The sequence below is a fragment of the Mus musculus genome, chromosome 4, assembly GCF_000001635.26.
Source record: "Mus musculus strain C57BL/6J chromosome 4, GRCm38.p6 C57BL/6J".
Taxonomy (NCBI): domain Eukaryota; kingdom Metazoa; phylum Chordata; class Mammalia; order Rodentia; family Muridae; genus Mus; species Mus musculus.
The window spans coordinates 42847117-42875088 of NC_000070.6; the positions used below are offsets into that span (position 1 = coordinate 42847117).

A 27972-nucleotide genomic window follows, 5' to 3' on the forward strand; every position below is an offset into this window, starting at 1 on the left:
ACGCCTTTAATCCCAGCACTTGGGAGGCAGAGGCAGGTGAATTTCTGAGTTCGAGGCCAGCCTGATCTACAAAGTGAGTTCCAGGACAGCCAGAGCTATACAGAGAAACCCTGTCTCGATAAAAAAACAAAAACAAAAACAAAAACAAAAGACAGAAGTGTGTGTGTGTGTGTGTGTGTGTGTGTGTGTGTGTGTGTGTGTGTGTGTTATAGACAGGGTGTGACAGTAGCTGGGTACAAGCTATTGGCCTTAACAGGCTCAAATATGTTTATAAAACTTCTGGTGCTATAGAGACTTAGCCAAGAATCTTTAATGACCAATTCACTCCTTGGTCATGCAAGCTGCCTATGATGGCTTTAAACGCCTATCCCCAACACAGCTGGGCTTTGGACTAGCCTCCTGCTTAGGCTTTAGTGATAACAAAGCTGACCTGATTTTCCTTGCATGAAGATCAGGAACACAGCAGCTTTGACCCAAGTATAAGAGCTCCCTCTCTATGCTCCCCACCCTCCCTGGATCTTCCTTCCAAGGAGGCATCTCTGGGTGCCACAGGGCTGAAGTACAAGAACCAGGCAAAGGGGCTGAACAAGCTTCCAAATGGGTCCGTAGGAAGATATTCCCAACAGCACTGGGGTGAACATGGAGATTCCACAACTCAGTTGTGGTTTGTCATATACACGGTGTGCATTTTCTTTTTAGCGACTTTGCTTTTGGCTATATCTCCCACTCTCTGTTCTTCCAGCATCCCTCTCTGCCTGCCTTCCACTTCCGGCCTCAAAAATATAAACTCAAAAGTATCCCTTGAAGAAAGCTGCGCCAATGGTACTTCTCTAAAAGGAGCCATGAGATTGGGGGCTAAAGTTCCTCTGCAGGATGGGGTTGGATGTTGTTGCTTCCTTCATCCCTTCCCTTAATAATCTACAGCAGAGACAAGAAAAGACAGACAACTCTTGGTTTACAGGTACAGAATATATTATGGGTGGCTCCTTAATCCACCTGTTCATTAGAGAAAATAACAATAATCGTTCTCTTTAAAGGATACAAAGGAGGGGGTCCATTAACAGAACAACATTTCTGATGTGAACCCTGGGACCTAGGGTGGGTTTCTCTGTTGATTGGCATAAGCCAACCTAGGACAGTGCCGAGGGCAATGGTAAGAGTGGCCTAGTACTGAGACAGAGCCAACTCGTCGAGGTCGAGGCCAGAACTTACTGTCTAGAATATAGGAAGGAGTTAGACAGGGGCCAACTACTGACTTCTCAGAAGAAGAAAACTGGGCCTTGGGCCCTCTGAAGTCCTCTGGCTTTGTTTTCTTGGTGGGGCTCTTGGCTTGAGGCAGACCCCTATCAATATTTTCTTTACTGGTTTTGGCCACCTTTCCAGGTGTAGAGACCGTGGATGGCTCCGTGTGTGCTTTGCTCTTCATCTTGAGTTTAATTGAATGAAAAAATAATTTCATTTTATTTTTCAAGCCAGCCTCTGGAAGGCGGCTGGGTCTCGTGTAGGGAGAGGCTGGCGTTGCATGCCCTGGTGGGACGTGACCTGGACCAGGTTGGCCCTGAGAAGGCTTTCTCTGAGTTGGTGAGCGTGGGAAAGGAAGGCCCTGGGAAGCCCGGGAGAGCATAGGCTGGGGGGCTTTAGCAGTCCTCGCAGGTTCTGGGACAATGGATTCCTTGCTTTGACTGTCTTCCATGTCCTGCTCAGAGTCTGTCTCCATGAAGACTTCTGGAGGTGGATCTGCGAACTGGAGCTCAGGGGACTCCTGGGGGCTGTGTGGACAGGCACCCTCAAGATGAAAGGTTTGGGCCTGTAGTGAGGAGCCCTGGAGTTGTCTGTGCAGGAGCCTCTTCTCCTGCTCTCCATCCTGGCGTGTCTTTAGACTGACCAGGGAAAATCCAAGACCTGCGTCCCCTTCTCCAAGGTCCCCCACGACCTTGGGTTTCCCTGGGATTTTTCTCTTGCCTGCCACTGTAGGGACATAGCCTGACTTACTCTTGCCTGGGCTTTGGGACTCAGTGCTAAAGGGTTCCCCTAGGTTCAGCATTTCCCCACCGGTCCCCATCTGAACATAGTGCACTTGGGCCTCCATCATATTCCTGTGGACTTGTGAGCCCTGCCGGGCAGATCTATGGGGCACTGCTCTGGAACTCGGTTGGTTTTGCTCCTGAAACACAACCTGCACTGCAGTAGCTGGCTGTTTAAGGCAGACCTTATCTGGATCTGGGGCTACAGGAACGTGACATAAGGTGGGCGGTCCCTGTAGCAGTGTGCTTTCCCGTGGACTCCTGAGAGGCTCCTGAACAGATTCACTCTCCAAGTCTGTTGCAGTTGGCTCTTGGAACACACTCTCTTTTAGAGAAATTCCCAACTTTATATCCAGAGCCTTCCTTTTCAGGTAGAAACTCACTCTCTCCATGATCTCTGTGTCTAATGAGTAGGGTCTATTCAGGAGAGGCTGTCTCTCTGGAGGCACCTTCTCTGTCCTTCCATGCCCCTGAGCTCCATGCTGGAACTCTTCTGCAATGTTTGCAGAAGTCTCCTTGTCATCTTGAGTACAGGGCTCAAGCCCACTCAGGCATAGGGCTTCAAGTGGAGACTTCTGAGATAGGGGCTTCTGTGGGCTTTTGACAGACCAGGGCATAGTTGTGATTACAGATTGGTCAACAGTTGGGGATGTTGCTTTAGTTGGGGCCATGCAGTAAAGGGCCTGCAGGCCTGACAGGAAGGCCAAATACTTATGTCTCAGAGTTGTCTCCAGTTTCTTAATGGTTTCCTCAGACAGGGCTTGGGGTCGCCTACAGTGTTCAATGAAAACACCTGAAAAGGCCTGAGCCTCCTGGTCAAGGTCCATTGGTTTCCAGGAAACAGCTTCTTGATGTAGGTCAGGGTTGTTTTCTGCCTGAAGCTCCAGGGGCTGACCTTGTGGAATGTTTGGGAATAAAGTCCCTGCTGCCAAATCCCCAGGAATTCTGCCTTTCCAGGCGCTTTGGACACAGGCCGGGACCTTGCCCTCCCGGATCTGTTCACATTTGGTATCAAAATGGCTTTTCAACATTTCCTGTGCCTTGGCAAACAAGTGTGGCATGGGGGTTGTTCCTTTGCCCGCTGTGGGTAAGAACGTATCACCAGACCCATAGGCCTCTGGTTTCCCTGGCTGTGAGATGCTCACATTAGGTAGCCTACTGCCACCGCAGGGCAGGGACTGCGGGTCTGTTGAGGAGAGCAGCATATTTATGGAGCGCTGGATCCTCTGGGGCAGCCCCCAGCGAAGGTGAATCAGCCGCTTCTGCAGGTGGAATTCCAGCAGCTTGCGCGCGTGCTGAGGGATGAAGAAAAGCTCTCTGGTGAAAGCTGAGAAGGGTTTTCCTGGCCCGAAAAATTTTAAAGTCTCACGTGGCTTGGCTTTATTCCACGGCTTATGCTTATACTGCGTGTGGCTCTGCACACGTGGAGGTCTAGCGATGACAGCCGACAGGCCCCACTGAAGCTGAAGCTGTCTTTGTAGAAGATGCCACTCCAAAGTTTTACATTCCGACAGAGTCAGAAATGGAACACCACCGATCTGAGCTCTTTGAGGCTCATCCAAAGACTCATTTGGAGAAGTTGAAGAAGGGGGCGGGGCTGCCTCAGGTAAGGGGATAGGTGGGGACACCTTCAAGAAATGAGGCTCTTTGTAGGGGGGTTTGAGTGTATTCTTGGAGACACCTTGAGTGCACAAGAAGGTGGACCCCAAGGATTCACTATGCATAGAAGGGAGACCGCAGAATAACTGAGTGAATTTCTTCTGAAGATTGCTCTGGGAGCCATCAACTTGTCCCTCAGGCGATAGACAGAGGTCATGTAAAAGTTCATAGTCAGGAGTGAGTAAGGGCTTTTCCACAAGGCTAGGGATTGGTTTGCAGGATAGTCTTTGTCCTTGGTCACCACTAGACCACTCAGAAACCCAAAAGGTCTGGATAGGTTGTCCGTCCATATATGAGTACCAGGTCTCGGGCGAAATACCCTCAAACCTATGAACACAGTCTTGAGAGCTAGTATTCAGGATAAATGAAACTGGTTGGTTATGTTCTGGCCGGAGATACACTGGTGGGTTTGGCATGAATTGCTTTAGGGACTCCTCTACACGTCTGGGGAGCCCCCACCGTTGGAAATGCATCAGTTTTTTCACATGTATCTCCAAAAGCCTTAATACTTCGGGACTGAGGAATGGCTGCGGGGCATCGGTGACAATCGACACAGCCATAGGATGTGTGACAGTAAGCTGTGGGGTCAGGGTCTGAAAAGGAACCTGTGAGTTCAATGCCTCATGGTCTTGGAGCTGCTGGATATAGTTTAAATTGCTGTGCACTGTGTCTTCCTCATTCATTAAAACCACTGGCTCCTCAAGCCCTGGAGAAACCAGTGTCTCAGAGGCCATGGGCATGTCTGCCAGATGAAATTCCTGTCCTACCTGGAGGGGATCAGTCCAGCAAAGCGGGGCACCATCTGCATTGATAGACCCTGTTAACTCTTCTGTTAGCTGTGTGAGTGTTTGGTTTCCCGGCACCACTGGAGAGTTTGTGGAGTACCTGGAGTAAAAATCCTGATTCCATTCAAAAGACTCACTGGATATGGGCATCTCCAGGCAAGCGGGGCTCTGTGGCAGTCCCAACAAGGCAGGGGAGATCTGGCTTTTCTCACTCTGCAGCAACTGCCGAATCTCTAGAGTCGTAGCCTCACAGATTTGGCAGCTGGGATCTAAACACAGGAGCTGCCGCACATTTCCCTGCTTGGGGACCCAGCTTTGGCTTGGAAGAGAAAAATAAGACAACCATTAATGAACGAACTTTGTCTGTCTCTTTGGAAGACTGTGTCTGGAGGTTTCTGGGCCCTTTTCTCCAGTCCCAAAGTTCTAACCCTACACTGTAGGAAATGAGGTCCTCACTCAAAGCATGGGGTGCTGCTATATCCAGAAACTCTTGGGAATCATTTGTGCTCTCCAGAAATGAAGTAGAGGGTAAGATGATGGGAAGATGGCATCCCAACAACTGCTCCCCCACTGAGGACAGACAGGAGGTAATTGCAGCAGGGTCCAGCCAAACCCAGGGCTCTGCCTTTGGAAGGGAGCAGCAGGAAGACCATATGACATGGTGACCTCTTTATGCTGAATTCCCTCTCTTGACAGGTTGGTGTCTGGGTGCAACCCTAGCAATGTCCTTTACAGAGCATGCGTGAGTCCATTCTGAAATTCAGACCTGCTGAGACCCTAACAAACAGATTGGGTGTGGGGTGGCTCTTCCCTGCTGAGATGTGACCCATCTCTGCCCTGGCAGCCCTCTCAGCTGGCGAACCTGCCTGCCTGTGTTTGTCCTTCCCTCAGTTACCCCTTTCCTCACCCCTGGCCTGGATCAGACCAAGAAATCGTCAGAGTTTAGATAGAGAGATCAAGAAGTCACCTTTTCATGATAGAGAGCAGCTCGCATGGCTTCTCATCTTCTTCTCGGGAAAGTCCCCTGGCTGAGGAATCAGGACACAGTGTTATATGGGATTCTACAGTAACAGGAAGCTGAGCTCCTAGACTTGGTGCTCTGTGCCTTGTCTGGGTAGAGCACCACCATTTACAACGCACTGTCCCCTGTAGGGATAATTAATAGTGTGCTTATTTTATTGATAAACCCATAGGTGAAATGAATCCCATAGGGTCATAAACTCAGTAAATGACAGTTAAGGACGCCTTAATTCCTCAATTCTTTCTTGTCAGGGGAGTAAGGCAGAGAATTTTTTTTTAACATTCTTAATTTCTCATTTCCCATCAAGATCAGTCCTTTGTAAATGTCACCAGTTAGTGGCTCTGGAACCTCAGAAGTTAGAGCACTTGGCACTGGGCAAGGTCATAGAGAAGAGGAACTGTGGGAGCTCTCCCGGGGCGGGGAGTCAGGGAACATTGGAACTTTACCTCTTGACGCTGCATCTTTAGCCCTTTGCCTGACTTTTTGATGACGCTTAAAGAGAAAAATATTAGAATGTGAGGCTGGAACTTTCTTTTGTGTTCATATTGTGATAAATATCTTGCACTTTTCCTTTTCTTTCCTCATCTATGTGTATTTTTTACGCTCTCCTCTCCTGCCTTCTGCTAGGCTCTACTTTTTTTTCCCCTGACTTTCCCTTCTTCTCCATTTTTCTGGTTCTCTTTGAAACTAATCTGAACTCTATTTCCTATCTGTCTACTGAGTGATATTTTACCAGAGTTTGCAGGCAAAAGAGTAGAAAGAATAGAACACATATAGGATGTGTTCTAATATAAAAAGCTTTCCAGGTATAAATGCCGTAACAAACTAAAATGGGAAATTCTTCTGTATTGGGAGATCTGAGATAATGCTAATCTTCTATTTAAAGCAATACAATGGTTTTTGGTTTACAACTCATAAACATTCTGGTAAGGAACGGCCTCACAGGAGAAAGGTATTATATAAACACCCTTCAAAGTATCATATCCAAACTGTCAGATGGGGTAGTGAGGCCATAAGTGGAAGATGGATCTTGAAAGCGTCTCTACCAGCTCAGTATTGGTCACAGGGTTTCCCTACCCGACAGCAGCTTCTTCTATTTTCGCACTTCAATCCTTGGTAATTCTGACACACTTGCCAGACAATTAGGACAATGATGAAGATGCAGAAATAGACATACAAGGGACATTCAGTGTCCCACAGAAAGCACATAGTGCTCAGCATGCTCTGCACCTCATCAGCATGAGGAGACCAGCCATCCTACTCTTAGGACATTCAGAGTCCATGTGCCTAATAGCTCCCAGGGCCAAGCCTTGACATGTGCATGTCACAGAGAATAGAATCAGGCCACCAGACTGCATCACAAAGACCTCTATTCCATCAAGAAAGCTTGTGTGGTAATTCAGTCTACAGCAGAGGATAGAGACATGGTTATCTTTAAAGGTCATGAATGTCACATTCACAAGCAGGACCTGCTCTCCATTTTCCCTGTACCCACCCACCCCTCTCCACCAGCCCGTTGGCTTGGTTCTTTTCTTCACAGCTGTGTAGTTGTTCCTGGTGGTCAGAGTCTGGGCTTAGTGCTGCCAGGTTCATGACATCTTATTCACAGCATTGAAATGATCAGATACAGATTTGCAAAGTACAAAATTGTATCCAAAGCAAAGTGATAGTATAGAAGAGAAAGAAGGAATGTGGTTAAAATAGTGACCGTGGGCCACTGACTAAAGGTCCCCAAGGACTGTCTGGCATTTCCTTTTATGGAATTAAGAGAAGGAGGAATTTGGTTGCTAAAGGTTGCATAGGTGATTCTTTATCTAGACTGACAGAGTGTTATGTAACCTTGAAGGGCCCCAACTTGACAAGACAAACTCCATCTTGTAACCAGGCTTCCATTTTATTATACACTAGGCCCTATCCTCAGGTTCAACCCTAATTACTGAGAAAACCACAAACTATTCCAGGAAGGAACCACCCTAAACATGGTTCACCAGCAGGAAAATACCTAATGTTCCAGACGTTATAGATAGATATAGATTCTTTAAGCCAACTGAAATAATTGTTAACCAATCATGTAACTGCCAAGCTGATAAGCCACTCACCCTGCTGTAACTGAAATAAAAGGGCTGAACCTTAGATGCTTGGGGCCTTCTGTGCTACCTTGCTCATCAGAGGGGCCTGAGGGTCCAAGCTAGAGCTTGAATAAAGACTCTTTGTCTTTGCATACTAGAGTTCAACTCCTAGTGGTCTTTGGGGACCCTCGGATCTGGGCATAATAACCTCTTTCCTACGGTGCACGTTCTTTCCATAATGCACCTGATTTTTGATATGTGTACCCAATTATACATAGGCATAAGATGGCAAATAGGGGTTTACTCCCTAAAAGTTCACCCAGAGTACATACTTTCATCTTGTTACCCATGCACCCAAAATTAATTCAGGTAATATCAATCTTACTATCCTCTTACAAGATGTAGTTGAAACATCTTTGAATAGAAACTGTCCAAGTTCAATGGTTGTTAAGAGTGGAACAACTTATTCAATTCTTTTAAAATATTTTTTAAGATTTATTTATTATTGTATCTAAGTGCACTGTAGCTGTCTTCAGATGCACCAGAAGAGGGAGTCAGATCTCATTATGGGTGGTTGTGAGCCACCATGTGGTTGCTGGGATTTGAACTCAGAACCTTCGGAAGAGCAGTCGGTGCTCTTAACCACTGAGCCATCTCTCCAGCCCTCAATTCTTTAGAGATGGCTGTGTGCATAGCTCAATACAAATGGGAGTCCTAGGTTCCTTACAGATTGCATAGGCATATTGTTTGGAGTGTGGTATGTGTGCATAGCCCAAGCCAAGCAGAGTCCTAGACTGCTAAGCAATTCTTATGTTTGCTTATAAAAGGAATTACATATTCTAGCTAGCCTGTACAAAAGACATACAATCCTTGTATTTCATTAACAAGCTGTGAGCCTAGATTGGGCAGGTTTGGAGTTATTCTAACATCCCAGCCATATGTCCCTTGTTATTTGCCATTTCTCCGGGCCATCTGCTCGTGGTCCATCCACTCTCATGGTGGCCTCCTCTTCTCTGTGTGTCCTTTCTTCTCCGTTTTCTCCCTACCTGTGACCCCAAGCCAGGTAGCTGAAAACGCACCTACCTCTATCAACTGCCCAATCACAGGTTTTAGCCTTTTATTAATCAATTAACTTGGGAAGCAAGGTTACATAGCATCATTTTGTGTTCATGAAGATCTCCTCACACCTGAGGTTCTCCTCACCAAAGGCAACCAGATCTTGGGGGTCAGTATTTAGCATTTGAATAGATAGCAGTGCCAGATCAGTTCCCTACATTTCCCTCTTTTGTATGAATAAAAAGACTACTTTTCTTACAACAATAAAGTGTGTATAGTAAGAACAATTATGAAATCTATGGTGTAATAATTAACATTCATAATGTCCACTCCTTTTGTATTTGGAGAAAGTGTTCTATTATTTAGCCTATATTGGTGAGTTTAGAGTTCTGTATTTAGATCATTTTCTCATTACCATCTTAGGCATTAAATTCTCTAACTTTCATAACTTGCGATTATCAACCTTAAAACATCCATTTATAACTTAAACCTTCAAGTCCTCCAACTTACATAACTTTCATTTGCCATCCTTAAAAACCTCTTTAGACCCTAAAGTATATTTTTTAGATCCTTTATAACTTAAGTTTAATTGTAAGACTATAACTCTCTGGCCTTCATCCCCATCAGAGATGTGAGAAGGGGTAAATATTACCTGAATTTGTAGGAAATGCAGGCAAGCAGCTTTCAAGGTTAAGAAATGGCTGAGAAATGGCTGCCTGGACAGTTCCCCAGAATTGTCTCCATAATGTTGGAGCATCCATCTTCATCCTTCTGGCCCAGTATATCTGACAGACATTTTGTGAAGCAGGAATTATAATTGACTTGCTTACCCTCTCTTGGCAGAGCTTGGCAGATGTCCCTGAGTCTGTTTGTCCTTTCTGAACAGCATTATGTCTGTAGTTGAATTATGGGCAACTCTCTGCCCTGTGGCAGCTTGCCACATTGAGGCAAACTCTGGTTGGAGATTCTTGATGCTCATCATCTTCTTTGAAATAGAATGGGGTACTGCCAGAAGCTGACATGCCTTTGTGTCAAGAAGGTCTTAAATAAAAAAATAAAAAAAAAACAAAAAACAACAACAAACAAACTTTAAATGCCCTATTCTATGAGTATCTGAGAGTTTTGAAGACTATCCATCTATTTATAGCATACCTGAGCAAGCAAACATTGCTTGTTTATAAGTATTAATTATCTGTGCAACCTAGGGTGTATATTTCTGTGATAATCTAGACTAGCATCTGGCACGATACTAGTAACTATTAACTTGTATTTCTTAACCATCCCTAACAGCCCAGGGGGCAACCAGATCTTAGGGGCTGATATTTAGCATTTGAATACATAGCAATACCAGATCAGCCCCCTACACTTGCCTACTTATAAGTTACTCATCCTCAGAAAACTAAATACTTTGGCATACCAGGTACATTGTCAGGAAGAGTGACTGGGACAGAGAAACTTCTACCTTCCTTACCTGGAAATGTGTCTGACAAGTACACAGAGGTTCAGGGAGAGAACATATTTAAGGATCAGAAATGAAAAGTCTTGATATTCACTAAAGGGGTTAATCAGACATCAGAAATACAAAAAGGGCAGGTGTGGAAGGGAAAACCAAGGTGGCAGGTTTGTTTGTTTTGTTTTTTTAATTAAGTAAGCTTTTATTGAAACTTACATTGTGGTACAAAAATGCATTCCAGCTAAAAGAAAGTATGACACCATAACCTCATCCCACCCAGATTAATCACACTGACAACCACCCAGTTTCCATTTCTTCCCTAGGTTTTGTTCTACACAGATCTGTGCACATCATCAACATTAGAGTTCTTAACTTTAAGTGAAGAAAGGGACCAAGAATCAAACCCCAAGCCAATAACACGTTATCAGATCTACTAGGCTACTTACTGTTCAATCCCGTGTAAGCACTGGATCCCCGGGAAGTCAGTTATCAGCTCCTGTACTCATTACAGAATCGGACCAATGGAAAGATTCCTCAGTAAGACATTTGGACAACAGCATGTTTCAACCAAAAGTCCAGCAGTGTTCCAACCACAAAGACAGCAGTGTCTTTAAATGGCACAATAAGAGCAAGGAGGGGAAGCCTCCAGTTTGAGTGGGAAGAGATTATAAGCACTGCTGTCCATGGAGGCTCACCAACTCGGCTTGTTGTGGAACTCTGTCCAAGGCTTTGTGTATCTGCAGCTCTTTCTATCCATATTTCACCATCCAGCCTGCTCAGGGCAATGATGCCTGCACAGAGGAGCACTTCCAGCCCGAATCATAAAAACAAACAAACAAACAAAAACAGTAGCTAGTTGTGGTTAGATATTCTTGTAGCTTTATTTGATGTGCATTTATTGATGTGCAGCTAAGGCATGGGGCAAGTGTTTTGCAGCTCATTTCTAGAAACAGTCATTCTTGTTCTCGTCCCATTAATCTGCATTTGTGCTAATTGCTTGATCCCTGTGGATACTGTGATGTTTCTGTAACACTCAGGAATTCTGGAAATCCTTTAGACTATCTTGCCCAGTGAGAATGGCCTCATAAAACCTTTGTATCCCAAAACTGTGAAGAGTCTATTTCATAGTTTCCTCAGCGTTCAGTCTTCACCCTACTAGTCTGATGAACACTCATGCCCACCCTGAGTAGTGTGTTAGGCATCTTCCCATCATTGAGAGAAAATACATGAGCACAAAGGGGAAAAAAGATTCATTTGGACCCATGATTTCAGGCATTTCAGTCCTCAGTCACTTGGCCGTGTCGTTCTGGATCTATGATGAAGCAGGTAATAGTGGGTATGGGAGCCGGTGGCAAGAAAAGCTGCCCTCACCTCAAGAAATCCAGAAGGAAAACAGTGAGGGAGCAGAAAGAGCCAAGGACAGAGTACACCTCCCAAACACATCCCAAGGAGCCAATCGCTTGAGTAGATTCTACCTTCTAAATAAACAATCTTTATACATTCATTTATTCATTGTGAAGTTGCACTTGTACCATGTGGTGGTCAGAGGACAACTTTCAAGAGTTGGTCCTCTCTTTCTGCCATGTGGGTTTCAGGGACGGAACATAGGGAGATCTGGCCCTGCCCTTGCCGATTGTAACATTGGGTAAATGGGTCAGTGCTGGAGAGCTTGAGCTTGCCCTGGTGCTGTGCGTGTGGGCGAGCTGGGACTAATCACTGACGTGTGAATTAGTCTTGTCTTTAAAACTAGATTGTCAATTGTCTTGAGAGCAGGAAGATAGTATTTCTCAAATGTGTACACTTGTGTTATGGTTTGAATCTGAAAAGACTCCCAAAAGCTCATGTTGAAGTCCTGATCTTCAATGTGGCTATCTTCCAAGGTGGGCTTTGGTGAAGAGAGTGAATTCTGAGGACTCTCAATGGAATATTCCATCGATGGGTTCATAGTTTAATGGGATATTGAGAGGTAATAGGAACTTAAGAGGTAGGGGTGGGTGGGAGGGATCAGTGGATAAAGGTACTTGCCACTGAGTCTGGTGACCTATCAGATAGCCTGCAGTTGCCCTGTGTCCTGGAGATCTTGCAGCTTTGAATAGGCAGGACCAGCTCCTTCAGTGCCCCAGCAGTTCGTAGATGGGGTAGATGTTGGGGTGGGCCAACTCAAAGTCCTGATCTGGGTCTGGGTGGTAGCTGAGCTGGTCAGCCTGGGCCTCAGACAGGTGGGTGGGAGTGCGGCCAGTTCTCCTGCCCATGCTGCTGTTAATGTGAACTCTATGTTTAGTTTGTAGAATTATTTGTGAACTATTTGTGAGCTTAGAGACTGAAATGCCAGGCTGATAGACTAGCGAGCCTCAGAAATGGACCTGTCTCTGCCTTTCCAGTGCAGAGATTACATGAGTGCCACCATGCCCAGCTTTAAAAATACTTTTATCTTTGAGAATTTCATACTTATACACAAATATGGCACCCACCTTTCTTTACCCCCTCCAGCAAGCTCCCCTCCTAAACGTCATGTCTCTTTTTTAACTTTATTGATCCCTTGTGAATGCACCCCAATCCTCTCCTCTCCCCGTCCCTTTGTATCTTCCCTCCACTCTTGTAACCTCCCCCTAAAATAAAATAAAAATAAAGAATAAAAGAACAACCCCCCCCAAAAAAAACAAATACAAACCTAAAAACTCTCATTGTGGAAGCTGTAGTGTGTCACAGTGTGTCCCACAGTATATTCTTTTAGACCACATGTCTGTACTTGCAAATGTTCATTGCTGTGTTACTAGTCTGGTTTGAGGCCTCTGGTTTCTGCTACACCATCCATACTGGATCCTTACCAGGACTCCTCTCGGAAACCCTGTTGTTGCCCTGAGTCATGGAAGTCCTGCAGTTTTGGATCTGCAGGACCGTCTCCTTTAATGCCCCAGCAGTTCATAGATGGAGCAGATGTTGGGGTGGGCCAACTCAACACCCTGGATCTGGGCCTGGGTGGTAGCTGAGCTGATCAGCCCTCAAACTCTCCCACACTCACAGCACCAGGACAGGTCTCCAGCGCTGGGCCACCAGTTCACCCAGTGCTGCAGCCAGCAAGGGACATGAGGGCCATCTCTCCCTCACCTGCACCACCCCACAGCAAGTGAGTAGGAGGCCAGCTTACCCACACTCCTAACATCGTGGCCAACTCTAGTGATGTCACCCAGGTGACGAACAGGGCCTGCTCTCAGGAGTACTATAGCTGGCAAGGGGCAGGGACAGCTCTCCTGCTCTCCTAACCTGCCACAGGGCTCACCTGAGTCCCCTCAACCCCCAACTGGGCCAGCTCTGCACAGTCCTTGCACATCAACGTGGTTCCAGGCAGCAGACCAGACCAGGGACGTCCACGTGGCCTTTGGTCATAATGTGAGCCACAGACATAGACACAGGCCCCTGCTGCTGCCTGATCACAGACCCAGACATGGCCCTCAGTGATGGCTTGGGCTGGGGCTTCACCGAGGCCTCACTCCACTCTCCTATCTCTCCACCACAGACTTGCACGTTGTAGTAGCTCCAGCTGCAAGCGAGCCCATGTGATGGGTGGGCCTCTGGGTGTCTTCGGTCCACCCACATGCTCAGAATGATTCTCTCTCCCCAGCAGCTGCCAACAACTAATAGCTCCTCAGCGAGGGGAGGGGCCTGGAGATCATCTACCCGCATCCACACCAGGATGTTGGCTGACTTGATCTTGTATAGGTCTTGTGGGGGCAGCCATAGCTGCCATGAGCGCATGAGTGAGACGGACACAGCCCAGAAGCCAACATTTCACGATGTTCCTCCCATCCTGCATTCCTTCCCTCTCCTGAGCCTTGGTGGTAGTGGGTGTGGGGGGAATTAATATGATATTCTGCTTAGGTTGGAGCAAGTAGTCTCCCTCCTTACTCTTTTACCAGCGATACATCTCAGCTTTGACTTATTTCCACTCCAAAAAGAAGCTTCTATGGCCAAGGCAAAGAATAGCCCACATCTATAGGTGTAAGCATAAATATTTAGGAAACAAATTTGACAGCATGAATATTTAGCAAAATAACAATAGCTGGTTCTACTCTAGGGACTATGACTCCCATAGACATGAGCTAGGATTACAGCCTCAGACACAAAAGTCCCTCCACAGGGATAATCAAAAAAACATTGTAAAAATGCATGAAATTCTCAAAGATGTAGTTATTTAAAATGTTACAACTGTTTTTTTTTTTTTAAATCTGTTTTCCTAAGGATTCTGGTAAGCTGGGCATGGTGACACATGCCTGTAATCCCAGTCTGAGGCAGAAGAATATTGAGTTCAAAGCCAGCCTAAGCTACATAGTGAGACCCTGACTCAAGAAACAAAGATGCTCACAACTCCCTAAAACTCCAGTCACAGGGAATCCAACATCCTCTTCTGGCCTCTGTGTACCAGACACATACATGGTGCAGACAGACATGCAGCCAAAACATGCATACACACAAAAATAAAGGGAGTTTCGAAGTTAAAAAAACAAGAACAGCCAGAAACAGCCATAGGCACTAGAAACGCTCATTATTGTAGCTTGAAATGACCCCCCCCCCCCCGTAGACTCATGTCTATTGCTCTCCAACTGGTGGACTGCCTGAGAACACTATGGAACCTTTAGGAAGTTCCTAAAGACATCCAGAACTTTGCAGGAGGATGTAGGTGACTGGGGGTGGTCTTTGCTGTTTTATAACCTGGCCCTGCTTCCTTTGCTCCCTCTGGGTTTCATGTGTGGGAATGAAATGTGATCAGCCAGCCTCCCGATGCCAGGCCTATCTTACACTCCTGCTGCCACCATGCCTCTCCTGTTGTGCTGGGCTGTATCCCCTCTGGGAATGTAAGCCCAAATAAACCCATTTCCTCGTCCTCCTCCTCCTCCTCCTCCTCCTCCTCCTCCTCCTCCTCCTCCTCCTCCTCCTCCTCTCCCTTCTCCTCCTTCTTCTGGTGTTTTATCTCAGCAACAGAAAAGTGATCATGTTGCCAAATTGCATTGTAAATATAAATGTTAAAACCCGTAGACCTGAGCTCTCTCGACCTTGGTCAAAGCAGCTGCTTTTTGCAGAAGACACAAGTCAAAGTGGAGGTGCACAACTGGTCACAGTGCTGAAGGTAAGAGACCGGACGCTCAGCACTAAACGGGACATCTGTATTCACACCCCAGCACCAGGGCTCAGGAGCTTTGTAGAAGAAGAGATGGAAGGAATATAACCTGGAGAATGGGCGAGGTGCGGTGAAGTCCTGTCTTCTGGACATGGCATGGCTCACAGTGATGAGCGTCACCTGCACAAGATCAAGCCGGCCTGGCATAGATAGGGTTGATGATCTCCAGGCCCCACCCCTCACTGAGGAGCTATTGGCTGTTAATAGCTGCAGGGGAAGGGAAGTTCATTAGTTTTTGAGGCTGTGGCCATTTTTAGGTTTCTCACACTCTATTGGATGCCCACACCCATGTGCATATAGGCGGCACTAACTGGACTTAGTGGGCTACCAAAAAAAAAAAAGACATGAAGTTAGGAGAGGACATACTAGCACGTGCCCTCCCCCCCAGTCTTGAGCAGGCTGGCTTAGACTTGGTTTGCCACAGTTGCTAGCCCATCTAGGGTGGAGTCTTCCGACCTAGGTAAAGTCTATTGTCCTGCCACATTTGCGGTTTCCTCCAAGATGCCACTACCTGCTGAAAGCAGGGATCCTGACAAAGCAGCGAGATCCTGGTGTGGTGGGGGATGGGTCCCCCCACCCCCTTTATAAGCTCTGACTCACAAGTAAACATTGGCCTTGATCAGAGAACTTTGTCTTGGCTTGTTATTTCTCTCACTGACTTTCCCATCCAACCCCAGCTTTCCTTTCAGGAACCCAGTAACCCGTAGCTGCTGGCGACTACACTGGGGGTGGGGATAAAGGAGGAGTTAGAGGGAAAATTGAAAATGAGTATTGTCATATTTCATGTGTGAAATTCTCAAGAATGAAGAAAAACTATACCCAAAAACTTAGAGATTATAAAAGAGAGAAAATCGTAGCATGTATAACACAACTAGGAATGTCTGATTAGTGGGAGTGGCCCAGAGTAGGTGGTATTAATAATGCATGAGCCTCAGCTGCCATTCAGCCCAATCAGGACGATAGCATCAGAGTCCATTGGACATGGTGCTTGCACACCTGGGATCCCAGCACGGCCATCATGAACTAGAGACCAGCATACATAGCAAGACCTTTTCTTAAAACGGAACAAAAACAAACAAACAAACAAACAAAACCATCAAAGTGACTCAGCCTGCATGCCATCTTGGTGGAGTCCTGGGCAAAGGTTACATGAAAGGAGCCTGAACAGGACCTGTGCAGCCCTTGTGCTAAAACACGTGACGCCTTCTCCAGAGAAGTGTGTGTGGATGAAGGTCCTCCAGCTTATCTGTGAAGACATTGCTGTATGTGCCTTCAGCAGTGTATGATGCTTTACGGGGGGGGGGGGGGGGGGCTCTGACCCAGCATTCAGCAGTGAGCCTCTCTAGAGGCTCAGCCAAGCAGGGCTCCTCCCAGTCCTCTACAAAAGAAAGCCTTGCTAGCGGTCTACTCACCAGCTACTCCAAGGTCTTCTGGAATTCTCCCTTCATCGGTTCAGCCACTTGGAAATTCTCACTCTTGGGAGCAGCTCCCTTCCTCCCCTCTGCCAGTGCAAGGTGACTGTCACCAGATTTCCCAGGTGGGTTTCCACCTCCTTCCCCTCCCTCTTCACCTCTGCCATATTCCATGCCATTTACTCCCTATCTTGCTAAAACAATCCTTGTAAGAATGTTTAAATCAATAGTCAGTGACCTTAACAAAGAAAGTGAAAAGGAATGTACAAGGTGGACTTTAGGAATTTGTCAATATTGGTCCCTCAACTGTAGGAAAAAAAAGTGTGACATAAGATGTAATAATAAAGAAAACTGCCAGGGTCAAAAAAGGGTTACGGGAACTTCGTATTTTCCAATAAGTTTTTCTGAAAATCTTAAGTGCTTTTTTAAAAACTTAAAACATAATACAATTTTCTTTTTTTTTTTACAAACTATAATCATCCATTATAGTTCAGCTTGTTCAGGCAAAGGCAAGGTAAGATGGTGTAGTAGTTTGAATATTTTTGGCCCAGGGATGGCCTTTTTGGAGTAGGTGTGGCCTTGTTGGAGGAAATGTGTCACTGTAGTTGTGGGCTTTAAGACCCTCATCCTAGCTGCCTGGAAGCCAGTCTAACAGCCTTCAGATGAAGATGTAGAACTATCAGCTCCTCCTGCACCATGTCTGCCTGGATGCTGCCATGTTCCCGCCTTGATGATAATGGACTGAACCTCTGAACCTGTAAGCCAGTCCCAATTAAATGTTGTCCTTATAAGAGTTGCTTTGGTCATGGTGTCTGTTCACAGCAGTAAAACCCTAATTAAGACAGATGGCAATGGAGAGGTATGTTAAAGGGTGGCCTTTGATAGGTAAGATCCTCAGGCTATGAGAACTTAGCGGCCAACTCTTTTACACAAAGCACATGGAGAATTTGAGAGGGTGAATAGAACAGAGGCCCTAGAGTCAGGGATTTCTTATAAGCTGCAAATTTTGAATAGGAGCAGGGAATTTCTGCCCCTGCTCAGGTGTCCCAGTTGCTTTCTGGCAAAAGACTGTCATGCCAAGACTTCACAAAGCTAGGAAATGAACAGGCACACATTCACTCCTGTGCCCTACATATCTTATGAACTCCCTTCTAGGATGCAGTGGGGGCAGGGAGTGAAGGTTAAGAATTTGGGGGGTGGACAGGAGAGATGGCTCAGTGATTAAAAGCAGGAACTGCTCTTCCAGAGGTCCTGAGTACCCAGCAACCACATGGTGGTTCACAACCATCTGTAATGGGGTCTGATGCCCTCTTCTGGTGTGTGTCTGAAGACAGCGACAGTGTACTCATGAATAAGAAAAGAAAAGAAAAGAAAAGAAAAGAAAAGAAAAGAAAAGAAAAGAAAAGAAAGAGAAGACTTATTTAATAAAAGAATTTGTGGAGAAGACTCTGCCTCCTTAAGATCATCCACTGGCTCGTCAATCTTTCTGCTTCATCTTCCACACAGATCCCTGAGCGTTGGCAGAAGGTATCTTAATAAAGACATCCACTTAAGGCTGCGTGCTCCTCCCTCTTCCCTCCACATTGTCCAGTTGTGGATGATGAGGACTGAGTAGCACCATGAATTTATGTGTAACAATATGTGGGCAGAGAAGATCTGGAAGAAGCTGGGGAAGGGGGAAGTATGACCAAAATATATTCTATGAAAAAAAGTATAAAATAAACATGAATTCATGAGGACCAATTGCCCTGTTTTGCCATGAAATAGAAGCCGGATAACAGCCTGGAGTGGGGCATAGGAAGAACCAACCCCATCTTAACCCAGAAAGTGTGCACATCCATTCGGTTTCCCGCCAGAGCCCATCAGTCCCCCCTGTAATCTCCTAGCTCTGTGGCTCTCTGCCTAGCTCCCACTGGGCAGAGAGGATGCCTGTCAGAAGACCTCCTTGATCTTTGGGGTGCTTCAGGGAAACACCTGGGAGTGTGTTAGTTCAGTGAGCCTGGGCCTTGTGTTTCTCTGCTTTGAGGATCAACTAAGGGCTGGTCTTCCTTCCTTTAGGCACAGAATTACCCTGGAGGGGAGGATGATACACACATCCATACTCTCTCCCACCTGGGGTTTCTGTATCCTGCTAGCAGCGGACACATTGTGCTAACCAGCAGGGTCCTAGGAGAGGAAGCAACTCCCATGACCACTTCCTCTTGACTTGATGGGATGGTGATAGATCCAGAGTTTCTTTATGAACCAGAGGTATCCACCCCCACACCCCAAACCGCTCCACCCCACCCCCTACCCCTGCCTCATACCACATCACAAAGAAGCCCCAGCTTCCTGCCCTTGCTTCAGCTCTCCTCTGAGGTAGGCTAGCAAGATACAGCAGACATGCTGCCTTCTGAGGAATACTGGATGGCCATCAGGAATCCATCCCATGTAATCAAGACTGTCCCTTTCCTTTTCCTTCCCCTTCCCAATTTTGAAGCCCTGGCTCACATCCACATCCTTGCCAATCCAGTGCTAGTGGACGGTGCTGCGTCTCTCTATCTCAGTCCCAGCCCTTCCTCCAACCCCATGGATTCAGAGCTCCCTCTGAGATCTCTCAGTGCTGCTCCCAGTTTCAAGAGTACCTGCGTCACACCCGTAATCTGCGGCTCCATCCTTTCTACCCATCCAGGGTCTCGTTACCTCCAACTCCTTAAAGATAGAAACTTGCCATGGTAACCTCCAGAAACCATCATTTCTGACTTCAATTCCAGCTTCTATTCTCCAACTTCCCTTTTCCCCTTAAAGCTCTTTCCTGCTCACTTACTCCTTCCTCTTGGTCTTTGCCCACACTCACTTGAGGAAGCTTTCCTTTCCTGATGCCCCCTGCCCCAGACAAATGACATTTCAGCTGCTCAGGATAATGTTCTCTCTCTCTCTCTCTCTCTCTCTCTCTCTCTCTCTCTCTCTCTCTCTCTCTCTCTTTCTCTCTCTCTGCTAAGAGCTCTCTCTTCTCAACCCGTCAGTTTCTCTCTCTCGACTATTTTTGCCATCAGCTGCCAGTAAATTGCTTTCTGTCTTTAAACCCAACCAACAAACACATACCACCCTTGGAGGGCAGTTAATCCCCACCTCCCCACCTCTTACACTGTACACAATCAACTACTTTCTTCAAACAAAACAAAAAGCCCAACTGTACTTTTATGAAACAAACGTTATCAAAGAGGTCAGTTATGTTTGTTTTTCAAGATACAGTTTTTCTGTGTAGCCCTGGCTGTCCTGGAACTCGCTTTGTAGACCAGGCTGGCCTCAAACTCAGAGATCCACCTGCCTCTGCCTCCCAATTGTGTCGATTAAAGGGGTGTGCCACCACTGCCTAGCTTTGTAAGTTTTACCTGCTCCTTGGCTATTCTTTTCAAGATCAGGAAGGCTCTCCATATTGCTCAAGCTGATGGTCAGCACCAAGTCACCTCACCTGACAGACTGACTGCTCTTCAATCGGTTGATCCTTTTTCTGCTTGACCTGTTGTCGTCCCCCCTCCCACCACCACACTGGCTGATGCTTCCTAGCGCTCATGGGATCCTTCAGGATATTTTTCCTTTCTCTTCACTTCCTTTCTTTTCTTCCCTTCCTCCCTTCCTTCTTTTCTTCCCTTGAAACTCCCAAAATATGTTATGGAGTTTCTGACGTACATGAAGTGTTAACTTGGGTGGAGCCAGCAGAATATGTTGTAAAGCCCAACCAACTCTGTTTTTAAGAAACTCCATTCTGTACGAGGCCTGACCAGGGACCACAAAGCCCACTTGAACAGATATCCAATGGCAACCTCCCCTTAGCAACAGCCAATCTAGGTTACAACAGCAGGGTCAAGGTACATATAGATAACCTAAGCTATCCTGCAGAAAATAGATAACCTAGCAGTCCTGTTTGTCAGGTGGTTTAACCCCTGTGTTTGGTTCTTACAGATTACACCAGAAATACAGTTTTTAAAATATTAACTTGGGGATCTGTATGGAAATTTCCCAAGCGTTGCTGTAACCAGCAATAAATACTCCATGCCCTGAGACTCGAAGCTTTCACTTCTGACCCACTGTGACAGCGAGAGTCCTTGCTCACGAACTCGAAATAAAGGCCCTTGTGTTTTTGCATCAGGTTCCCTGCGACTTAGGTCTAACAATGTAACTAGTGAAAGGGGAGAGAACACGGAGGCAGAGTGACCATTCTTAAAAAGGTAGGTGACTCATTTCTTCATGGGAAGTCAAGATTTATTTCTATCTTCGGTGGACCTTAAACAAGAGGCCTCCATTCTCCACTCAAGTCCCTTTACCCATAGGATATGTTTATATGATATATATGCTGACCCATCAAAATGAAAGCAGATTTAAGCACCCATACCACACAGAGAACTTTTCCTACATGTGGCACTGAAAACAAAAAGAAAATGCAGGAGGTTCTTTGCTTTATAGGTATAGAGTATATTTGGAGAATCTCATGGCATACTTGCTTAGAAGTAGAAATGACGGGTGACAGCCTTTGTTGGGGGCGATGCAGAGCTTTGGGAGCCTGCTTGCTTGACGTGCTTATCCTCTGTGTAAACCAGGACCTTCTGAGAGGAGAGCTGACATTGGTTTCCTAGCTGGTTGACACTAATCGTAGACAGTTTTGAAGCAGTTGTGGGAGTAGCCATGGGGCCCAGGATTGGTTGTGCAGAAGGGATGTTGCTGGAACTCTGAAGACACTGTAGGTGTCCAGGAAAGTCAAATGTTCCTCTTAGCATGGAGAGGCTTGGCTTTGAGATCTTTTGCATGTTTCTCCAGGTTGGGTTCCTCTGCTCGGACTTTGGCAGAACTCTTCTTGGGCTCTCCAGTCTTGGGTTTGGCCCCTGTCTCAGACTTATAGAAGGCAAAGGATTCCTCCGGTCTGTCGCATTTCACTTCAGGGTTAACCCAGTGAGAAAAGAACGTCATCTTGTTTTCCATTTCAGCTTCTGAGGGCGCTGCTGGAAAGGTGGAACTGTAGTGAGTACAGGCTCCCCATCAGACCCTGCAACTCCCAACCCTACCAAGTTTCACCCTCTGCAGTATAGCCTGTAAGAATTCCCACCTTGAAAATTTTCTGTTTAAAATGTGAAGCCCCCTTTGAATACTGGCCCAGCAATTGATGGCCTAATAAGTTGGCACTGTAAGGCCTGGCCTTGTAATGGCTGGGCACTCCAGACTGGGCATTCTCAGGAGCCTTTGGATAAGATCATTTAGTTTAATCTAATGGTTATGTAGATAATTTTATTTGGTTATTTGGCCCCAAGGAATCCTGAGGATGCTCTGGGAACCAGTGAAAAAAAACTGGTGAGTGTTGTCTAGAAACTGAAAGCCACACACAGAGATAGAGATGGTAGTTCTACTGAGAGAGGTTTCACCAGTCCCTACTCCCTGAAGGCAACTCATCTGCATAAAAAAAAATTCTACCTGAGAAAGAGCCTAAAGAGCAGGTGGGAGAGTTAAGTGGCCCTGGGTTCTGCATAGAAACCTTCTGCTGGCCCATGAACTTCAGCAACGTGTGTATTTGTGCTCTGTGATTCTTGGCTGGTTTGCATTCCACTAGGTCCTCTGTCTTCGCTGCTTAGGTAAGGAATGGGCTTCACCCTGGTCTAAGATGTTTGGGGGTTCTTGGGTTGGACTATCCACGTGGACCCCCAGGTACACACAAGAATGCGGGCCTCTCTACTGTGTCTAGACTGGACTGGGAGATGTCAGGAGCCCCATGGGAGAACCTTAGGACACTGTGCTCAGTCTAGGATGCCCTTGCCTCTACTCTGCTCTCTTTAGTACTGCTGAAAACTTCTCTTTCAAGATCACTCTCATCTAAGGGACATGGGGGTCCTGGTGGGATAAGCATCTTAGAACAATGCTTTCTTTTACTTGTTTAGATTACCAAACATCTACTGTGTGGAGGAAGTCTTTGACCAAAAAAATTTCCCTGTCAGAATGAGATTGCTCCAAACGTATTCTAGGAATTTCTTTTTCAGGTCAAACTTTAGTTTAGGAAAGATAAGTGCTTTGAGTGATTGTCATACGCCAGGAACATCCTCAGAGGTACTTCAGCCTGGAGTACAGTCTCTACAGAAGGTGTACTAGCACGTCGAACACATGGCCGGGCCTTAATATGCCACTATTAAGACTGAATAAGAGACTCCAAAGGACTCAGGCCCCAACTCTGTATTACGTATTGGCTAGAATGGCCAGTGTAATAGCCCAGAGAGACCCACAAAACAGCAGGCAGCCATGGTAGGCAATCTTGTTTCTCAATGGCTCCCTGAGACAAGGCTTAGGCAACTTAGGGTGGTTGCTACCAACATCTGGCAACTCTGTTGCTGCTGGTCAAGGACTATCAGCATCCAGCAAGTCTGGTCCAAGCAGGAGGCTGATTACTACCTATGTGTCTCAGACTCGTTTTCCAGGGAAAATCAGAACCAAGTTACTGTCAAGAGTTCCTGGAACACTGTCAACAGTGATTTTTCTGTCTCAGCAATCACAGACAGAGGCAGGGATGGTGCCCCAGCAGATCTCCCTGCATGTAATCTATCAGCCTCTCGGTATTTTGGTCTAATCAATCAACTATGGACTTGCCACAATAGATCAGTATAGGTCATCATCCTTTCAAGGGCAACCAGGGCTCAGGCTGAGAAAAACTCACCAAAGATAAGGGTTGTGCTGCTTCAGGGTGGGGGCCTCTGCTCATCGGGGGACAGGAGCAGCTGGATCCTTAGGGAACATCTATAGCAATACCAAATCAACCTGCCATCAACCTGCCGTTTCAGCTGCTTTTGGAGGCAGAACCCAGCACACTGCAGGACAAGGCTGCTGACCTCATGAGGTCTGAAATGGCATCTAATTGGGAAGATCCCTGGATCTGGTGAAGCAGGCAGGCTGGAACACATCTCAGTGTTACAGTGTGGTTCTCTGCATCTGCAGGGCTCTCTGGATGAGTGGCAAATCCCACTGAGGCTACCATTACTATAGTCACAGGCACCAAGACCTCACACTTGGCCTTAACTGGGACATTAATCCGGGTTTGTCCATGGAAACGCCCAAGTTAGAGAATATGGGGAAGAAGCTAAGTGGGGTGTAGGAAATTGTAGGCAATGCAGAGATAAAGGAGTAATTGACTAAGAAAGTCCCATACTCTCCCCCTGCCCCCTTGTGGAAAGATCTCTAAAGGCAGACTCAAAATCCAGTGTGCAAAAGATAAACTACAGAAAGAAAACTGGAAATGGCATATTGGTGTTTCAATGTCTTGCACGCACACACGCACACACACACACACACAATCTTTAAGGCATTATATAAAGGCCACTAAAATGAAAGCTAAACGTTGGAGAGGGTAGAACCTAAGTCATGGGATGGGTCTGTGGACTACTCTGGAGTGGCCTTCTGTGAATGCTAGTCACGGGGATGACAGCCCATCCTTTCAATGGTTGTTGGTTGTTAAGTTTCTGGGCTTTGCAAATATTGTAAATGGGGAAGTGCTGCACTATGAGATGCCCCAGGAGCTACTCCTCCACAGATCAAGGGAAAGTTCCCACTGAGCACACATGCATTTATAGCCTTCTGTACTCAAGGGCACCTAGGGGCCTTTTGGACACAGGAACAGCAGAAACCAAGAATATGAGGGCATAGGGGATTGGTTTAAGTTTAGGAAGCTCTGGGTGCTAGGTATAGGAAGGAGTCTAGCACTCAAACGCTGCTGACCTTGGTTCTTCGAGACAAGTTTCTTGGTTTTCTTCCTCTTCTTTTGTTGGTTTGCAGGCACCCCATGCTCGTCCATACTTGAAGATGACAGACCGCTTACATCCTGGAACGCATTTGACCCTTGAGGTTCCGGCTGTTGCTGAGGAGCAGGGTGGTAACACTGGAGGACAGTGTTGCCAGTGGACAGAGGAGCTGACAGAGTCAATTTCTGATCTGTTGATTGTGACTGCATGAACTTGGGTGGCAATGAAATGTCTTTGGAGTGTTGGGAACTGAGCTCTGAACTCTGGTCATTCAACACTTTGGAGAGCTCTGAACTCTGGTCATTCAACACTTTGGAGAGCTCTGAACTCTGGCCATTCAACACTTTGGAGAGCTCTGAACTCTGGCCATTCAACACTTTGGAGAGCTCTGAACTCTGGTCATTCAACACTTTGGGTGGAGACAATGCCTCCAGACAAGAAAAGCTGCGGGAGTGCCTCAGTAGACTGGAAGAGGTCTTTTTGTTCTCAACCCCCAGCAACTGCTGAATTTCCAGAGCCATGGCATTGCAGATGGGGCAGGATGGATCTGAGCACAGGAGTCGTCGCACACTTCCTTCTTGAGGGAGCCAGCCCTGTCTAGGAAGGGAAATGGCAACTATTAATGACTACATGAAGACCGCTTTCCTTCCCTCACCCTACAAGTCCTGGCCTCTACCTTCTGAAGTCTGCTACTCTGCTTTTCTTGAGTTAAGTGGGTTGAGTGGTTTGGACCGAGAGTCTGGGGAGAGGTCTCAGACAAGCTATTGGAGGAGGGTACAGCCCTCGTAAAGAACTGGGAACTTCAGTCAGTTTTCTGCCAACCTTAATGAGAAACTGAACCAGAAGAAAAGAAGCAGGGCAGATGGGTGTCAGGTGATGAGCTGATGGGGAGCCACCAAGGTCACCACCACAGTAGGCCTGAATCAGTTTTATGTGGGAGCTAAGAAATCCGGTGCCTGGTAAACGGTATATCCGAACTGAGGTCCTCATTTCTAAGAACTGTGGGTGGCCCCGCTGCTGTCCCCAACATCTCTCATGAGTCATTTCTACTCTATAAAAATCCTAAAAATAAATAAATAAATTTATATAAATATATATAAAATAGCTGACTGAGAGTATCCCGAGAACTGGCCTGTGGAAGAGAGACGAGATCATGGAATTCAGCCAGACCTAGAGTTCTACCCTGGAAAGGATGAAGTTGGAAAGAGATACGATAGGAATGGCTTCCTTATGCCAAACCTATTCTCTTGACTGAAACACCTGACTCAACACGAGCAATGCCATCACCAATTAACCCTGAATTGCAGACCTACAGGGATCTACAGTAAAATGGATGCCACTTCCCTGTTGAAACTTACGAGCCTGTCTGCTCTGGCAAGCTTCACAGCTCAGACTAACACACTCCATGGTGTCTCTAGTCAGCACCTCCACCCTCCTCCCTCACCGAAGGCTAGGCTAAGCGATCACCACATCAAAGCTAGGAGCTGGGAGACTACAGAGAGCTAGAGGTCACCTTTTCATGTTAGAGAGCAGCTTCTGCAGTTTCTCAGTTTCTTCCTTGGTTGTCCTCTTCTTAACTAAAGGAGGACACAGCGTTAGGCTGAAGGGAAGGCTGAGGGGGCAACCGCTGTGAAGCTGAAGGACTTTGAAGGACACGTGACTTGGCAACCCCCAGAGCGCATGCTCAGAGTACAACTTAAACTCATTGCTTGCTGTCCTAAATCTAATTCCACGTGATCGTCAATGCTCTGACAGCGCCCATCTTGTGGGAAAGGCGGAGGTGACGTGAGGTCAGATAGAAGATGGGATCGTCCCGGCCTCTTCCCCACCCACGTAAGTCTTCATTAGTTCTCACTGTTTATTTTACAGTCTTGAGGGCTTGGAGACTGGCTTCTGGGGCCAGTCATCACAGAAGGTGATCTGTGGAACCCTCAGCCACGGGGGTAGGGAGCCAAAGGAGTCAGGATTTACCTCTTAGCGTTCTATCACTAGGCTTTTGCTTGATTCTTCGGAAACACTTGAAAGACAAAAAGCATTACAATATGAAGCGGAGACGTCAATTTTTTTTTTTCCACGTCGAAAGTGATACAAAATCCTGAAGTCTCCCCAAGTCACGGTCTGTAATCCAGCTCTATGGTCCCTGCATCTCTCCCTCATTTCATGACCCCAGCTCATGTTCTCCTCTTGTTTCTGACTCGCTTAGAGGCTCTCCCACACCCTATACCCTCCATCCCATCTCATGGATAAGTTCTGTGGTGGACTCGGAGGGGGGGAGGGGCATGAAGAACCGTGAAACAAATTAATCGATGAGTAACACTAGTAACCAAAGGACTTCAGTTATCAAAGGACATAAATGTCCACCAACCAACAGAGCTGGGACCCAGTGGGAAAAAAAATCCTTATTACAAAAGAAAAACCAAAAAGTAAGATAACCGAGAGATGTGGAGGGCATGAATTTCCTTAAACGACATGCTTAGGCCTGGTCACAGTATTTTCCTACCTTGGTACAGCTCTTGATAGGTCCCAACCTTAATCCTCGGTGGCTCCTTCTCACATGCCAAATAATCAATGCAATAATGAAGAGAGATCCATATGTATATACCGAGGATCCCACATCCCACAGAATAAAAGAAGGGACCATCATTATCCGACTTTCCTACTCATCCCTCCCCTGGGCTTCCAGGGTGTTAGAATGCAATGCCCCTGAGTTCTAGAGTTTGGCTCTCTGCCTCACAGAAGATATAACCAGGCCACCAAACTACATCACAAAGAGCCCTTGTTCCACAAATCAGGCGCAGAATTACAAACCTTTCCCTATCTTGGATAAACTCAAGTGGTGATTCGGTGTCCAGATGAGGGTGTGTGGTTGTCTCCAGGGGCTGCAGCGCCTGTGATGAAAGCTGCTGCCGTCGTCGATGGCATCTTCCCTTTGTGCTTTCCTACTCCCTGGGCATAGGGCTTCCTGCAATAGCTCTGTTCCCTGTTCATTCCAATCTGGCAACTGCCAAGATGGGGGCTAAGAGCAATACCATAAACTAAATCATCTGTACTGGGGAGATAGATCAAAATCATAGAACAGGGTTAGGCATTACACTGTTAAATCTTTTTTAAAAAGATTTATTTATTTATTCTTATGTATGTGAGTACACTGTAGCTGTACAGATGGTTATGAGCCTTCATGTGGTTGTTAGGAAATGAATTTTTAGGACCTCTGGTCAACTCTGCTCATTCAGTCCCTCCTCACTCCGGCCTAAAGATTTATTTATTATTATACATAAGTACACTGTGGCTGTCTTCAGACACACCAGAAGAGGGCGTCAGATCTCATTATGGGTGGTTGTGAGCCACCATGTGGTTGCTGGGATTCGAACTCAGAACCTTTGGAAGAGCACTGACTGCTCTTACCTGCTGAGCCGTCTCACCAGCCCACATTGCTAAATCTTAAAAGCGTAATTTTAATGTGTCAGGCAATGACTGATACCCAGTATTGAAGCAAGAGCCATCCTTTCCTGAGACAGAGAAAGTATGAAATGGTGTTTTAACAGGGATACTTTCTGTTCTGGAAA

General features: G+C 46.5%; 3 protein-coding genes and 1 long non-coding RNA gene across 17 annotated transcripts in view; 2 read left to right on the forward strand and 2 right to left on the reverse strand.

Annotated features, from left to right (window-relative positions):
* The window catches only part of 4930578G10Rik (RIKEN cDNA 4930578G10 gene), a 201517-nt gene extending 176827 nt beyond the window's left edge, over window positions 1-24690 (forward strand). Inside the window, exon 4 of the long non-coding RNA NR_155456.1 lies at window positions 24441-24690. This is a non-coding gene — a long non-coding RNA (RIKEN cDNA 4930578G10 gene). The remainder of the gene's footprint in view (window positions 1-24440) is intronic.
* Window positions 951-12704, reverse strand: Fam205a1 (family with sequence similarity 205, member A1). 3 transcript variants are annotated; one of them, XM_011250061.3, is made up of 4 exons: window positions 9445-12704; window positions 5936-5981; window positions 5436-5614; window positions 951-4787 (listed from the first exon to the last, which is right to left on the reverse strand). In XM_011250061.3, exons 1-4 carry the CDS (start codon window positions 9594-9596, stop codon window positions 1094-1096), a joined length of 4071 nt encoding a protein of 1356 aa, XP_011248363.1. In that variant the 5' UTR covers window positions 9597-12704; the 3' UTR covers window positions 951-1093. The 3 variants fall into 3 exon arrangements, with proteins under 3 accessions (XP_011248363.1, XP_006538115.1, NP_001264096.1); XM_006538052.2 differs by having other exon boundaries at window positions 6567-12704; NM_001277167.1 differs by lacking the exon at window positions 9445-12704 and adding an exon at window positions 6567-6772 and having other exon boundaries at window positions 955-4787; window positions 5436-5496.
* Fam205c (family with sequence similarity 205, member C) lies at window positions 20887-27130 on the reverse strand. Of its 8 annotated transcripts, none has more exons than XM_006537973.4 (6): window positions 26907-27130; window positions 26378-26423; window positions 25920-25983; window positions 24701-25003; window positions 24384-24667; window positions 21000-21634 (listed from the first exon to the last, which is right to left on the reverse strand). In XM_006537973.4, the coding sequence occupies exons 1-6, from the start codon at window positions 27048-27050 to the stop codon at window positions 21393-21395; spliced, it is 1083 nt and encodes a 360-aa protein (XP_006538036.1). In that variant the 5' UTR covers window positions 27051-27130; the 3' UTR covers window positions 21000-21392. The 8 variants fall into 8 exon arrangements, with proteins under 8 accessions (NP_808453.1, NP_001343308.1, NP_001343309.1 ...); XM_011250051.3 differs by having other exon boundaries at window positions 24384-24766; window positions 24800-25003; window positions 26907-27129; NM_177785.5 differs by having other exon boundaries at window positions 20887-21631; window positions 24384-25003; window positions 26907-27118.
* The window catches only part of Phf24 (PHD finger protein 24), a 72135-nt gene continuing 69664 nt past the window's right edge, over window positions 25502-27972 (forward strand). For 3 of the 5 annotated variants that reach the window (XM_030253408.1, XM_030253409.1, XM_006537815.3), the window contains exon 1: window positions 25502-26239. The gene's annotated coding sequence lies outside the window, so the exon portion shown is untranslated. The remainder of the gene's footprint in view (window positions 26240-27972) is intronic. The other 2 variants (XM_030253410.1, XM_017320124.2) reach the window with 1 other exon arrangement.